Raw genomic sequence first — 17,070 nt, forward strand, 5'->3', positions numbered from 1 at the left:
CGGCGGCACCCTGAGAAGGCCCTCCCTGTGGGAGCGCACAGGATGAAGGGAACTTGATGCAGGCAGCAGGTGTTTCCTCAGATATCCCGGACCCAAGCCATTTAGGGCTTTATAGGTCATCACCAGCACCTTGAATCTCACCCGGAGGGCAACCGGAAGCCAATGCAGCTCGCGGAGTAGAAGTGTTACATGGGAGTGTCGGGAAACCCCCATCACAACTCGCGCAGCCGCATTCTGCACCAGCTGAAGCCTCCGAGTCGTCCTCAAGGGCAGCCCCATGTAGAGAGCATTGCAGTAGTCTAAACGGGAGGTCACGAGCGCATGAGTGACTGTGTGTAGGGCATCTCAGTCCAGGTAGGGTCGCAACTGGCGCACCAGGCGAACCTGGGCAAAAGCCCCCCTGTTCACGGCTCCTATGTGGTCTTCAAAACTGAGCCGTGAATCCAGGAGGACACCCAAGTTGTGAGCCCTATCAACGGGGGGTAACACCTCACCCCCCATCGTTAAAGATGGAATAGTCTGGTTGACCCGAGATGCCGGTAGGCACAGCCACTCAGTCTTGGCAGGATTGAGACGAAGCCTGTTTCTCCCCATCCAGACCCGGACCGCCTCCAGGCAACAGGACATCACAGCGAGGGCATCACTAAGTTCATCTGATAATATACAAACCCAAATTGATGCTACAACTTTCATTTTGGGGGATCACAGGTTGTAAAGGACTATTTCTTCCCCTATGTTCAAATTTGTGCTCTTGAAATTGTTAGCAGAGGTCCTGGCTGAAGGGTCCTTGCCTATAAAAATAGAGTGGAGTTCTCTCCCAGACACCTCCAATTAGAGGATGTGTGTTACCTATACTAATGTTTTTGAGGGTATTCATTCTAGAAGCATTTTAAAATGGGCATACATTCTTGCTCTTTAATCTTAAAATGCTTCTATTTCCATGGACGTTATTATATCCGTTAGTGATTGTTGTCTGTTACATGTTAGCCCCTGTCCCAATTCACTTGAAATATTTTTGTGCTAACTTAATGTGTGTGTCTATGTGTGTTCTATTGGACTTTTGTCATTTTTATTTATAGAAGTTGTCCTGAGTACAATATACTGCATAGCAATTAGTAAACTAAATACATTGTTTTCCTGCATCCATTCAATTTATGTTTACTTCATTTTTTTCCCCACCTGTCTTAGGGCAAGCTGGCAGCTCAAGGGAAATTGTTGCAACAGGATACATTCTATGTAACAGAGCAGGACTCTGGAGGGTTGTCTCGGCCAAAAGAACGCAGAGTTTTCCTCTTTGAGCAAATAGTCATCTTTAGTGAACTACTTAGGAAAGGCTCCTTAACACCTGGGTACCTGTTTAAGCGGAGCATAAAGGTAAGAAATTGATAAAGACTACCAGGTCTTTGTAGGGACGCGGTGGCTCAGTGGGTTAGGACGCTGAGCTTGTCGATCAGAAGGTCGGCAGTTTGGCGGATTGAATCCCGAGTCCCACGTAGCAGAGTGAGCGCCTGTTACTCATCCCAGCTTCTGCCAACCTAGTAGTTCGAAAGCACGTAAAAATGCAAGTAGAAAAATAGGGACCACTGCGGTGGGAAGGTAACAGCGTTCCATGCGCATTTGGCGTCTAGTCATGCCGGCCACATGACACGGAGACGTCCTCGGACTAGCACGCATGTGCGGGGGAACCTTTACCTTTTACCTTACCAGGTCTTTAAATCTTTTCTGGCCCTTTAGATGAAGGATAGACAGCTTTCTATACCCCTAAGGGAGATGTTGTGGGGAGTCATTATCTACCAGACTGCATCTAACTCCCTCCCTACCAACTGACTTCACTTTTCAGAGATCTTTTTGCTATGAAAGGTAGCTGCTTCTTTAATTGGCTTCCTTGGGTGGAAAAGCCTTCCTCCAGGAAAGAATGGGGATCATCTCCGTATTTGCTCCCATAGCAAAACTAAGCAGGGTTAGCCTTCTTCCATGGGAGGAAAAGGGGAGTCATGAGCTGCCATATTAGCGAGGGAGAGCTAAAGGTGGCGGTCCCTGCTCTCCACTAGTCAACGGGGTCCCTGGGACCAGTGGGAAGCATAATGATGGGACACAAAAGAGACGCACCCACCAGACCAAGTAAAAGTCTCCTTTTTTCACTTCAGAAGATCAAAAGAATGAGATGATCAGTGCCTTTCTAGTTCTGTCCTTGTAGAATGCAGGTCGTCCTTAACTTGCAATGGTTCATTTAATGATCATTCCAAGTTATAACAGCACTGAAAAAAAGTGAGTTATGACCGCTTTTCACACTTACGACTGTTGTAGCATCCCTGTGGTCATGTGATCAAAATTTGGATGAATGGCAATGGACTCATATTTGTGATAGTTAACAGTGCCCTGGGGGTCATGTGATCACCTTTTGCGACCTTCTGACAAGCAAAGTCAGTGGGGAAGCCAGACTCAACAACATAACAACCATGTCACTAATTTAACAATTACAGTGATTCACTTAACAACTGTGGCAAGAAAGGTTGTAAAATGGGGCAAAACTCAACAACTATCTTGTTTAGCAACAGAAATTTTGGGCTCAGTTGTGATTGTAAGTTCAGGACTTGTACTGATAATTTCTCTGAAGAGCTTTAGCCTGAACTACCTAGCTAAGTAAACTAGAAGAAGTTGTAGTAAGTGTGGTCTTGTTTTGTCTTTGTGCCACTTTATGTGTTCTTGTATGTTTGCATAGGGAAACCAAAGTGTACTAACTGGATGACTCCCTCCCAGTGCAACTGCTTAATGCTGTTACTTCTCCGTATTTTGACTGCTTTTATAAAAATTATAAATTTATATTATTGCAATTTCTTCTCTTACTTTTTTGTTTTGCTGGCTCCAGAACTGAAAATCAATTTTGACATATATTATATACCTTTACTAATGTCCTGGCAGATTTTTGCAAGTATTATGTCACATCAGCTCATCTACAAATCTGTTCTTCCATAAACTCAAACCCAAGTCTGTTAATAGACTCTTGGCCATTCTTTTCCTAGCTTTGAGACTGGAGTGCATATGTTTCTTATTTAAGCCATTATTATGACTAGGTCTTAGCAGCACTGTTTCTTGCCTCACCAACTTCATATATTTGAAAAACTCTGTTTTGCACATCTGTATAACTGGGCAACTCTTAATAATTAAACAATTTAATTTTAAACTTCCCATCATGATTAATTAACATTAGAGGATGACTTTCACTAATTGAGCTATTTGAAATTCGTCATTCAGTAATCAGTGGTAGAACATACATGATTTTTTCAGATTCTACCTTGATCCCTCACAGTTAAATTATGCAGGTTATAAATATGGTAAATATGGGCCTTACTATTTGAATTTGAAAACAATGGTTCCTCAAGGGAAAAATAGGCTTCAGAATAGAATTACCATAATTTTTCATTATTGCACTGTTGTCTTAGGTGATTTCTAAGTCCAGACAGCAAGATATAAGAAATCAACCTTATTCCTCCGTACAGCTAGTAAAAATTAAAAACTTATGTGTAAATATATACTGTTTATACTGCTCAAAAAAATAAACGGAACACAAGATAAGACATCCTACTATTAAATACAGTACATTGGGTTAAGTGTTCCCTTTATTTTTTTGAGCAGTATATAAGCCTATCTAAAAAGTCTTCAAAATGAACTGAAAGCTTTAGCCAGCAGAAAACGTTCTCAAAATCACATGACTGAGCAAATGGCGCATAGCACTGTTAATGCTCATATGTATTGGCAAGATACCTGCAAAGCCATTTCAGATGATATTCATGTAAACAATTTGTTCTGTGCAAATAACTACAGTGATTACATGTAATTGTCTTGTCTTTCAAAAAACAAAGCTCAAAAAGATATTTCAAAAGATGAATATGCTTGGCGGAGCACTTGAAGAGCAAAACCAAATTGCATCTATAATGTAGCCCCCAGAGAAAAAATTAACTGAAGAGGCAAACCTGTTGCTCCTTTTATAGGCTGCAGTTGAAGGGCTACCTCCACTGCTGTATAACCAAATTCACCATGATCCTTCCCATGTCCCTGAGTAGTTACTTTTTTTTTCTGGCTACTTGTAGATGACATATCTAATACTTGAGGACAATGTGGACAACGATCCTTGCAAATTTGCTCTCATGAATCGGGAAACATCGGAACGGTTCATATTGCAGTCTGCCAATCCTGAAATCCAACAAGGTTGGGTACAGGATATCAGTCAAGTACTTGATACACAGAGGGACTTCTTAAATGGTAGGTATTTTGCTGCTGTGTTGAAATGAAGCCCAAGTACTTTGCAGTTGGCTGTAAAATTTTGGTTGACTCTTATTCCAACTTCAACCTGATATCAATTATATAGCCATCTTCATTATCTGTGTCATCCATACTATTTCTATCTTCACCTTTATATGGAAATGATTAGAAAAAGGCCAAATGGATGTTAAAGAAATATCCATGTTATATATTAAAAACTAAATTGAAGCCTAGCAGATTGTTGACTCTATTGATATCTTAGTACTAGTGGTGTATATTTTATCTTAGTTCTTTATGTTATCACTACTTTTTCTAATAGATTGGTTGCATTCACATAGGAATATACTTCCAATGTAGGTAAGTCTAAGCAGTTGACAGATTTATAACTTCTTGGTAACTGCCACCCGGTAAAACAATTTTTTTAACTTTTAACTGGGCATCAGGTATGGAGGGAACCAAACAATGACACATGTATGACAAATCATTATGGAAATGCTGTCATTATATACTTGCATTCCAATATCTGCCACAGGTACATAAGTTGTGCCATTTGCATGATTATATCAATACATATGTCTGGACATTATGGCTTCATATGGATGTTGTTGAACAATTCAGAAAAATCAATGGAGAAATAGTGGTTGTTCCCTTATTTCAATATTACAGGCAACCATCTCTCTATTGGATGATTATTTGCATAGAGTTTAAATAGCCACAAAGTTGTAGAACAATAGTTCATTCATTCATTTTAACTTCAACTAGGAGTATGTAGGGAAAATGACAGAACTTTTTCATTTGTCATGGTAGAAGCCTTCACCCTTATTTCTGGCACATATCTCACCATTCAGTAATAGCATGACACTGATATGATTTCTTCCTCATTTGGAGAAGACCCTTCTAAGTTCTATAGAATATTAGCTTAAAATAGCACATGCTTCTCTTTAATAAGTTTCATGTAGGATTACAAGCTTCACATTTTATACAGTGATACCACTGAATAGACCTATATAGCAAACTTAAAGCAGGTCACTATCATGTAATATAAATTTCTATATATGTGTGTAGTTAAAGGATGCATAATTGAAGTAGCTTTTGAGGTGTGTCTGCTTTTTTGTCCTTTGAGCTATAAAGCTAGAATATTGGAAAAGTCTGTGGCTACTCTTCATGAGACCTGAAATATCCAAAACTATAGCGCTGTTTTCTTTGCTCATAGAGTTTTTAAACTTGCTCCCTCATCTTCCTAATGAAAAGGCTTAAGTTTTCCAACTGTCTTTAACAACTGACTAGCTTTCAGTTGTATTTGTGGCACTATTTTAAACATATTTTAGGGAAATTGGATGTATTAAACCTATCCTGGAAATTATGAATATAATTTTTGTTTTCTTTTGAGGAAAATTGTGCCATTGATTTTCAGTGATTTACAAAGGTCACTTGTGACCCATTCTTGCTTCATAATGTGACAGATGGGGAGGTCTGCTGTAACACATCATATTCTGTTGTAGCATTACAGTCTCCAATAGAGTATCAGCGTAAAGAAAGCAGCAGTTCAGCTGTAATGAGACCCCAAACCAGCCGAGCACCTCAGCCCATCACCAGACCCTATTCCTCAGGACCTGTAGGATCTGATAAAACTTCAAAGGCTACAATACGCAACCCATCTCTTCCACCTCTGAAGATATCTACCTCCAATGGTAACACAGGGCATGAACAGTATCAGCCTGAGGACAGATATGAACAGAGCAAGGTAATGGAACCATGTTCATTCTAAATTTGGCTAACTATTGATCTGGTTAGTGGAGGAAGAAGTAGCTGAGACATAATAAACTATTGTTTCTTGAAGAGTCCATATTTGACTAGGCTTGTACAATCCATATGACATTGTTTACAAATCGCAGTAGTTGACTTCACATAACAGAGTATGCCAAACCAAACTCAACAAAATTTGTTACATGAACCAGGCTGTACAGTAAAAATATAATATGCTCTGTGTGGTCATTAAATTAAGAGATATGTATCTTTCTTTTATCATAGTGGAAATACTGTGGGATATTAAGGAAAAACGTAACATCTCACTGTATGAAGAATGAAGGAAAACTGCTAAAAAGCAAGGAATCGTATCTGTTGGCGGACATTAGGCATTAATAATTAAACCAATGTTTTTACTGACACCTTTACAGTTTTATGCTGTCTCTTTTGAATAAGTGATTTAAGTAAAGGTTGCCTATCCATTTGGTTAACCACCCATTTCCCCTTCAAAATTATTGTTCACTTCTGTGGGTCTCTAGATGTGGATTTAAGCAGCAGACTGTTGGGAATTCATGCACTTTGCCTCCAGAAGTGCCAGGGCAGATGAAGATTTCAGCTTTGATCAACAGGAAAGATTAATAAATAAGGGGCATGAAAAATAATAGCTTAACTGTTTCAGCCAACATTGTATTGTAATTTGCTTTAGATTTTGCCTCATCTGATTTGCTTGAGCTGCAAGGATAAAAATGTAGCCCTAGTTCTACTCAATATTGGCACTCAGTAATCTTTCTTTTGTTTCTGAGATAATGCTAGTACTTGAATGGTTTCCAGGCAATTAAAAAAAACAAACATGTTTTCGACATCTTTTTAATAGAAGCATATGCTCAGGTTCAAATTTGAGATTTGAGAATACAATATTGTTTTCATATTGGGCCTTTTATTCTGAAATTGCTACTATACAGCTCAATTTTAATGGTCCAAGCAAAATTGTATTAATTCCATTAATGTCAGTGGGTTTTGTATCCCCCTTTTGTTTTTTTCAGTCTGATTTGTGACACTCTTAAGGTACTAAAAAAAATAATACATCAGAACCTAATACTGCTTCAGTTTTTGAGGGATGATTTGTCTAGCCATTTAATTGCCTTTGTGCTGAAAGGCACTGTACAAGATGATGGTGATGAAACGATAATATTATGCCACAGTTACCTTGTTGTTGTTCTCTATGTTTCTTCTTCAGAATGACTTGGGTGGGTGCAATGGAACCTCTTCTATGGTGGTCGTCAAAGATTACTATGCATTAAAGGAGAATGAAATCTGTGTCAACCAGGGTGAAGTGGTCCAAGTACTTGCCATTAACCAGCAGAACATGTTCCTTGTGTACCAGCCTGCCAATGACCACTCACCAGCAGCAGAAGGATGGATCCCAGGGAATATCTTGGCTCCCCTCACTAAATCAACTACAGATAGTAGCGACGGAAGCATAAAGTAAGTGCTGTGTTGGATTCCCAGAGAGCAGTATGTGGATTTTTGAGGAAAAATTAAACACAAATGGTAGGATTTTCCTACTGTTTCCTTATATCTTCAGTGCCATTGGAACAAACTATGCTTGATAACACAGCATGGGGTATTCATCTTGGAATAGTTGGGGTTTTTTTTGTTGGTTTTTTTGTGTGTTTTCCCCTTATAATTTATAAAATATTAAAATTCATAGACAGTTTTAAAAGCATGGTTTATGTTCTCCATCTTTTCCTAATCATGGATCTAATTGACTGGATTTCTATTTATCTTGTGTTTAAATAATGTGTGTGTATGTGTGTAGACCCAAACACACATATGTGAATGTGAAAGGGTGTGTGTGAGAGGAAAACAAAACAAAACAAACATTGCTCTCCTCTACTGGCTTGTGTCCTGCTTCTCAAGGAAGAGTTTTTATGTTGTCTATGGCGATTTCTTGTACAGTTTGTAACATTTTCATTTTGGTTTTTTTCTGTTCGCATATTTTGTATAAAAAAAATTTTTGTTTGATAAATCCCTTTTGCAGTACATTCCTGTAAGAAGTATTTTGCACTATTTAAAAAAATCCCATATTTGAAGTCAGATTGTGCAATATTATGGATAGTCGCAATGTTCATCATTGTACCTGTAATGTAACTAATAATTTTAAATGTACTATTTTAAATATGTAAAATAAATTTTCACTATGAGCATGTTTTGAGAAGATTATAAAAGGACCAATTTCTGACCCACTTTAGTTCTTTTTTTCTTTCTATGTTTTGTTCCTAATTTAATGAAATGTGAAATACTCTCTCCAATTTTTTTGTCATTTTGTTAATTTGAAATGACTAAATGCAAGAAAATGTTTTTTGATATTAAATACAAAAGGTACAATCCTTTTCCATAAAAACTGTTGTTGTTATTTTACACCTGCAATTGTCAAACCAATATCAGTTTTCTCACACAAAGTCACCAAAAGCTTGACTTTGCCAGTGGTAAATGTTTCAATATTGTGGTTTAAATACTGAAATACAATACCATGTTCCTTGCAACAAATCACTAAGCCTAGTTCTGATGCTGTCATCTCAAGAGCTATACTATTAATTATAATAGGGACCAGATTGTTTACTCTGGCTTTTTCATAGGTACTAACCAAGTTCAACTTCAAATAGGATTTCTCTTTCAACCAAGGAGGAAATTTGATAAGAAGGAAGAGTCAGTGATATCCATGATTAAATACCACAAAGAAAAAGAGAATGTGCCTTTGAAGCAAGGCCTAATCATTTCTGTGTTAATGATTAATAATGTGTTAATGAGAATGGTCTGGATGTTGCAGAATTATATGGTCTCGTCAGTTGCACATCCCCCGAGCATAGCTAGAAATTAGCAGTCTGTGAAATACTTGGCCCTCCATTGGATAATATTGAGGAATCACTGAAGTGATCATTGGGGAACCTCTGAGGCTGAGTCTTGCCAATTGTGTGTACTGACAGCTGCTTAACTCTCAGTAACAACCCAATAAATAGAGTTCCTGAGAATAGTAAGAAGTGGCACTAATTGCTCCCATACCTTAGTCTGTTTAGGACTGCTTCATATATGACAGCAATTGACTTAAAAATGCCACTCCTGCACAGTGGTGGCTTCATGGAACCCCCTTAATGTCTTGTTATAGAGAAAATGGCGTCGTTTACAGCAGCAACTTTTCAGGGGAAAAGCAGCTGTATTATAATGCCATTGATGAGACAAACACCGAAGCTGTGAAAATAAAGCATGACTTACCAGGTAGAAAAAATAAATACCAAAGATGGTGAAATAAGAGATGGATGTGAAACACAATGAGACACATATAAGGGAACAAATACATAGAGAAGGCACACACACAAGAATACACAAGAAGTGAAACAAAAATAAATGAGGGCAAGGAAATTTTGTCAGTATAAAAATTAAGGCTATTGATGTAGGCTTTGGTATAAGGCTATACCAAAACTGAATTCAAATATTGCTCAAATGTCTTGGATTGTGGAGAATTTTTCAGTTAATCTTTTTTAAAAGTCCATGAAATTACTTGCAGATTTGCACATATCACTTATAGCTGCTAGATGGAGGTTTCATATTATTGTAGAATGGTGAAGGGGCAAGGAAATGGTGTAATGATTTGTGCATCCTGTTTCAGAGATGGGCCTTATCTGAATGTATACTAGAAACTGAGAATCTTTGCCTCCTTATTACTATTACAAATTTAAATAGAGTCCCTTAAGCAAGGGTTCTAGAACCATCTAATTTCACCTGTTTTACTTTGTTTAATAATACTTTAATTCTTCCCACTGGACTTTTGTACTTAGATGGATACTGAACTCAGCTGTAATCTTGAAATATTTTTATACGATGTATTATCAAAAGCCATCCTCAAATATTTTTAATACACACATTAACTGCATGTGATAAGAAAAGGATCATAGCCCTAGTTATATATATTGTATTTACAGACTTGCTGCTGAAAAACCAAGAGAAAAGAGAGATTACACAATTCCACTGATTCAGTGAGAGTACCTATTGAAAATGCAAAAAAGTCTAAAGTTCTTTAGAATAAACACCACAAAATATAAATCCATCCATATATACTGCTTGTTCAATAAGAATCCAAAAAGCTGCTTAAGAGATATTTCTTGAAGCACCAACACAGTCCATAAGTATTCGTTCACATGAATTAAAGGAGGATACAGGAGAAAAGCACAGCCAGACTTGCAAGATTCTGTTACTATAGCTAATATTAATAAAAGTAGCTTTGGCCTTCCTGTGGAGTTGATTTGTGATTGGTTTGGTCCTCGTTGTGGGGCTGACAGTAGAGTACTATAATTAATAATATATTAATGTTTTAAGATTAGATTTCATTCTTGTCTTGACTCTTGTCTGCTTCTAGAAGTACAGGACCCAGCACACCATTCAAAAAAGCTTAGTTCAGCCTTTAACCTAAATGTTCTGTGTTGCAAAATTGGGACAAATTGCAACAAACTCTCATCCGATCATTCATTTTCATAGAGCTACTATTAAATAGCTCAAAAAGGATGTTTTTTTTAGTCATGTACATTTGTATACTGTTCTAATCATGGATCATAGGTGCATATGCATAAGCATTTACTGCCTACTATTTTGCACACTTGCTGCTATAGTATTACACTGTTGCTCTTGTGACAACTGTAATACTCTATGCAGAATCACCTATTTGTATAGTATGTCATTCTGATCCTGCATGAAGAAAGCAAAATAGAGGCTACTACCTTTTGTTTCAGTTTTTTTATTTCGGTACGCATCTCAAACCCACAAATATATTTGGAAATTGAAGAATAAAATTTCTGCTAAAAACCTAAAATCCTACTTATAAATATATATTCTTTCATATGTTGTTTTGATTAACTAAATTCTATATTTTTCCACTTTTATCTTTCATGTTCTTTTCTCTCTTCTACTTCCCCGTCTCAAAGAAAAGCTGCTTACTGGTGTCAAACCATTTTATTGTTACCATAGCACAATATGAATACAGCCAATTTAATTCTCTCTTATTTAGAAGGGTTTTTTTGGTTTGGCAAAACATTATTGATGTTGGACTGATCAAATGCCGGCGGAGTAAAACACCAGGAAATTTAAGCATAACGAAACTTGCTCCATGAAATAGCCAATTCTGAAGTATTTGCATCTAGTACTAAATCTTTGCATGTTACAAATCTTACATATACAGTTTGCTTTTCATCTATAGTTTAAAGATAACGTTTGGGTTCCAACAGGAATAATTGTTTTAGAATAGTTTGAATTTCAGGTTTGAATATGTATATCCAAGTAGATATATTGCAGGTGGCTTCCATCTCCTTGGGAAGAGCTGCAGAGATTCAGAACATGTATGCTCCTTGCCTTTCCACATCCCTTCCTCTTCCTACTAAGACCTGCTATTTGATTAGTGCATTTTTTGGTATAACAGGAAGTCATGTTCATGGCATACCCTGCGCATGAGAAAGCGGGCGGAAAAGGAAAGCAGTGGCAAAATGGAAGCCAATGGCCTACGTAAACCCAAGGATATTCTGGGCAACAAAGTCTCTGTTAAAGTGAGTAAGGCCATTTGAAGCTGTTCGCTGCCTACTGCTTCTCATCCTCACTCCCCCTGCAACATCCTCTCAGTGGACAGGGGGTGACATCTGGCTTTTGTTTTTGTTTTTCCTTTTTTTGCTTTTATTTTTAATTTCTTTTACTTTTTGGTAGTAGTAGCATTCTGGCCGGCGTTTGCATGCAGGATACAGCACAGCTTTTTTCTCTTCACAACTGGCATCAAAAACTGTAAGTAGAGCGAGTGTATGTGTGTGCCCGTATGTGTGCGTGCATGCATGTATATATGCCCAGGGGGCGGGTAGTACTTTACTTTCAGTAGTTTTCTGTAGCATCCCAAATATATGTGGGGTAAAAGCTGACAAGAGTTGAATGGAACCAAAGCATGCAGCCTAAACAGGAACTATTGTAAATATGTTCTCATCATTTTCTGATAAGAGGTAAGAAAACTTGGGAAATAGTAAGCCATGACAATGTAGTACAGGAAAACAATTTGGTAGGGCTCCTTTGTCTGCCTAACGTTGCATTATAGGCTTTCAGGCCTTGCAGAACTGCCCATCTTAGAGAACTTACTATAGCATTCATATCACAGCCTTTGCTTTCTAAGACCTGGAGATGAGAAAGAAAACTCAAATGTTCCTCCTATTTTTCAACTCTGAGCTAGATATGCAATATTCCAGTTTTTTTTCTCCTGACTTTGGCATGACACTCCCAGAATTTTATCTCCTCTGTAGAAAGAACTCAAATAGCTTCCAGGTTATATCCCCTTAAGAGGTAGTAGTGGAGACACCTTGCTTTTTCTTCCTCCTCAATAGATACTTCAGAAAACATGGATTCGGCAGAATTCATAAGTTGTGTGATTAGCCCAAATAATAAGTTCATACACTGTATAAAGCTTTAATGTGATTTGTTTGCTTCGATTTAGCATATTATGAGTATTGTAGCATCTTCAACAATGCCAGACTGAGTTATATTAACTCATAAACTAATTTGCATTTAATGTACTGTGTAGACTCAGTACAGTACTGTGTCAGTTCCATAGTTCCTATTGTTAGATCTAGTCCATACTATAGAAGAGAGAAAGATTAAGGAATGCCCAGTGAAAGATCTACTGTGATAGATCCATAGATTTCAGGTGAGCTGAAAACATGGGTATTAAAAGTAAACAGTATAAAACTATAGTCAAATCGCCTGCTATTTTTTTCTGGGAGTTTGTAGAGTTATTCAAATATGGGAGAAAATTCTTAGGAAACTTGAGTAAAATTTATCCATTGCGACATTCTGAGAATTAGACTTTCACACCTTCTCTTACCACATGTTATATACTGAATAAAGAACCTCAAGAACAGTGAAACCATCTGTCGCATCCCAGAATATCTTCTGGCACTGATTTCAACAGTTACTTGGAAGAGGCAATTAAGACTCAGTTCTTAGTCACTTAAAAACCTGATAGGATACAGTAGGAATAAATGAGGCAATTGGAACTATTGATCCAAGTTATCCATCTTTTGCCCATATTCTCGGCAATGTCTTATGTCTATGCAGATGCAATTGAAACATAATTTACAAATATGTATTTCCTTTATAAAGCTTTTTGAACGTTGATGTTTGGTGCTATTTGTTTTTGATACCAAAGTGATTTTACAAAACAAGAACTTACATTCTGGGAGAATTGTACAAATAGAACCTATATATTGTATTTCTTCTTCTCCCCCCCCCCTTTAAATCCTATTGTAAAATTAAGCAGATTTCCATTTCTATGTCACAGAAAGTTCTTATTCAAATTCAGCTTAGTTCAGCAGGATGTTGCAAATTTAAACTTGCGTTCTTATAACAAATGTGTTTTATTTTCTCTTTTAATTAATCTTTCCCAGGTTTGTGTTTGCATTGTTTCATGGAAGTAACAGATGTTAGAAACAAATAAAAATACATATATTTCTATTTGTTGTAATGGCTATAAAATGGGATAGAACTTTTGTATTTTTCATAATTGGGGAGAAGGAAGAATTCTTGCAGTTGCAACAATCCTTATTCTTGCCGAATTCCTCCTCTGTAACTATGAAAGACAGAGGAACTCTATTTTATCTGAACAATTTCAAATATGCAATCTGTGTAAAAACAAATAGTCATTTACAGTTCCACAGAGATGAAAAATATTTATCAACTGGAAAATACTATAAATCATTAGTATTTATCATCATTTCACTTTATTGCATTCCATTAAAATCCCATTTCTGATTTAAACCAAGATTATAATGTTCAAGAAAACAAATTCACATATATCAACATACAATATTAAAATCCTAGTTAATAGTTCTAGTACATTTAAATTTACTCATCAATTGCAGAAATGTTATTTTTTAAAATTGACACTTTCATTTTAATTCTTTTTCTTCAAATTCTAATTTAAATTAATATTTAATATCAGCTTCTTACTTATATTGTCTTCTTAATAGTATTGTTTAAGAGACATAAAATTGCATGTATTTATATTTAAGTACTGTACTGTAGATCTAAATAATAAATGCTGTCCCAGCAAGCTAAAAGAGCATATAAGATTTGAAGTGTTTTTCCTAACGCTAAATATAAAGTAATCTTTTCTACAGAGAAGACAACATTTTATTTAATCTCATTTATTTCAAAGTACAATATGTATTATTCTGATCACATGGCTTTTAAGATCCCACGTGGCATATACTGACATACAAAACAATTACATTAAATATTAAATAAATATTAAAGTAAAAAGTAATGAAGATTTATCCACTTCTAACTGTTAAAGAATAATTTTGGCAAGATTATCAACCCCATTATTATTCTGGAATGATCCAGCAAAAGTTAAAAGTATAGAGAGGTAAACATTTTATTTTTGATAAAACAGTCTTGTAATTTTATTAATAAATAATTGTGAATGGATTGGATTGAGAATTTCCTTTCATTGGCAGGAATTTCTTCAAATTGTTCTTACTCATAAAGTGGGAAGAAGGAGTCTGGGATCTGGTTGGTTGGTTTGCAAGTTCCTACACTTCTAGAACTTCCCAGAAACAGACAGATTTTTCTTTCTTTCTTTCTTTCTTTCTTTCTTTCTTTCTTTCTTTCTTTCTTTCTTTCTTTCTTTTTCTTTCTTTCTTTCTTTCTTTCTTTCTTTCTTTCTTTCTTTCTTTCTTTCTTTCTTTCCTTCCTTCCTTCCTTCCTTCCTTCCTTCCTTCCTTCCTTCCTTCCTTCCATCCTCCTTTCCTTTCCTTTCCTTTCCTTTCCTTTCCTTTCCTTTCCTTTCCTTTCCTTATCTATCTATCTATCTATCTATCTATCTATCTATCTATCTATCTATCTATCTATCTATCTATCTATCTCTTGTGTGCTGCCCAACTCTCAGGTGGAGTGGGGGTTCACAATCAACAAATCAATAAAAGATAGCAAGTGCAACAGACCAGAGAGATTGAAGGGAAAGATTTTACCCTTCCTTGCACCAGGTGAAGAGCCCACTCTTCATGGCTTTTCTAAACAATATCTTGGGGAGAACCTCATTCCAGAAGGCACACACTGCTACATAGTAAGCACCCTTTCAGGTGACCCACCCCTGCTTAATTGAAGGAACCCATAAAGATTTCAGTGAAGCAGATAATTAATCAGAATTGCTTCTTTTCCATTTTGTCAGTGGAAAAGGTTTTCTGGATCACTGATGGAAAAAAGTCCTGGCAGCAGGAAGCTTTGCTGGATGAGATCCATTGTCTTGTCTTAACTGCACTTTGTGACTCACCAATTTCTATTTACTTTCCTGTCTCAACTCTGTTATGCATAATTGCAGTTTAAGATACAAATTCCAGCTATGGATTCTACGTCATTTGTCATAAGATGTCACAAAACTCTGTTACTATTTCTTAAAGTTAACTTTGATTTGTGATTTTTGCTAAAAAAGAGAGGGGTATGCACAACACCGGAAACATTTTTCCATTTCAAGCTTAGAACACAGGCTTTTCTGAAATGTTTTATTTTACTGTCTGAGTTGACAGCATCCTAACAAAAACCAAACAAAAATGGCTTAACTATTTTATGCTATAAAACAAAACTTGGATGCTGTCCAGTGTTCTAGCCATAGAAAATGGTGTGTGTGGAGGGGAATCTTGTGCTCCCTAAATTGTTTGCACCCAGCTGCTGTCCTGCTACCCAGACTGCAGGTAAATTGTCCAAGATAATTTCAAAGAGAAAACAATGGGACCATTTTTTAAATATTGAGATTGTATAACATTTTCAAAATTATTTAAATTATGGCGTGGCCAATTTTTCTTCAGCTGCTGATTGATAGAATGCACTGCTATCCCACCTACTTAATAACATCCAGGCGCAAGGCATACATTTTTCTAACAAAATGCTCAGAACAGCTATCTTAAATATAATGTTAGTCCCCAAAACAAAGCTAAAAAGCAACTGAGCATCCAGCTAGTCAAGTGCTAGAAGAGCAAGAACAGATAATACATTAGATCTTGCCTCCCCTTCCCTATAGGCACAAATCTCATGAGCATTTACGGTGATTAAAGAGACCCCACTTTATGGATGAATCCTATCAATATCTTTGGTGGGAGGGGACCCAAATTCAAGATCCAGGTGTGCCTGTCTTGGTGTTGTGTTGTGTGTGTTCTGCCAAAGGATGATCAAGCCTGTCAATACTGATAGAGCATGGGGTAAGATATATATCCATTCAGTTAATGGAGGAAGGATGCCCTTCAACACCATAGCAAATGTGCTACTTCCTGCTGTGCACTTACATTTCTCTAAATGGGGATTAAGAAATACAAAATCAGACAATGACATTCAGGTTTTTTAAAACTGGCTCCACTTCAGAATTCTGGGCTATTCAATTTTCTTACAGTTGTAGGACTTTTTAAAAAATTTAATGATTGACATTTGATACACATGGCTGAACTACTTAAAAAAAGGGCACCCCAAAAGATTGAGTGAACCCTTAGGCCCTTGACTCCTCCAGAATTCTTATTTAATTGCCAGAATTGGATGCTAAAGGTTATTTAGATACCAATTTTTTGAGCCAGGTTCCAAGAGCCCTTTCGAATTGGGAAGCTGATATAGCAGAGGTAGTGTTTCATAGTGCTGTTTCCATTAATGTATTTTTTTTTCTAAATTTCTTAGACAGTTTTTATTTTATTTTATTTTGCCCAGTGTATATTGCTTGCACCTAGTGACTTTCTGTTGGAAAGTATTTGAGTTATTGGTGGCCATTTCTATGTTGCTCTTAATTGCTCTGCTCTTCTTCTCTTTAATCTTTACTCTGCTGATCAAAACTCTGTTCTTTTTTCTCCATGCTGCTCAAAAGGAGACAAACAGTTCAGAAGAGTCAGAATGTGATGACCTTGACCCCAACACTAGCATGGAGGTAGACCATGATCCTTTCTATCCTCCCTCTCCCAAACCCAGTACTAATTTCCCCAAAAAATTATATGCCTGTTTTTCAAAAGT

At 36.7% G+C, this 17,070-nt stretch overlaps 1 protein-coding gene across 8 annotated transcripts in view; it reads left to right on the plus strand.

Moving 5' to 3' along the window:
* The window catches only part of KALRN (kalirin RhoGEF kinase), a gene marked incomplete at its 5' end in the record, with an annotated part of 564,822 nt that overhangs the window by 521,497 nt on the left and 26,255 nt on the right, over nt 1-17,070 (plus strand). For 5 of the 8 annotated variants that reach the window (XM_081316371.1, XM_081316370.1, XM_081316372.1 and 2 more), the window contains 6 exons: nt 1,189-1,374; nt 4,092-4,263; nt 5,766-6,007; nt 7,247-7,494; nt 11,477-11,600; nt 16,928-16,987. In XM_081316371.1, the coding sequence (XP_081172497.1) occupies nt 1,189-1,374; nt 4,092-4,263; nt 5,766-6,007; nt 7,247-7,494; nt 11,477-11,600; nt 16,928-16,987 (1,032 nt within the window). Of the gene's footprint in view, nt 1-1,188; nt 1,375-4,091; nt 4,264-5,765; nt 6,008-7,246; nt 8,470-11,476; nt 11,601-16,927; nt 16,988-17,070 lie in introns of those variants that run through there. The other 3 variants (XM_081316376.1, XM_081316375.1, XM_081316377.1) reach the window with 1 other exon arrangement.

The sequence above is a fragment of the Vipera berus genome, assembly GCF_964194415.1.
Source record: "Vipera berus genome assembly, chromosome: 1".
Taxonomy (NCBI): Eukaryota; Metazoa; Chordata; class Lepidosauria; order Squamata; family Viperidae; genus Vipera; species Vipera berus.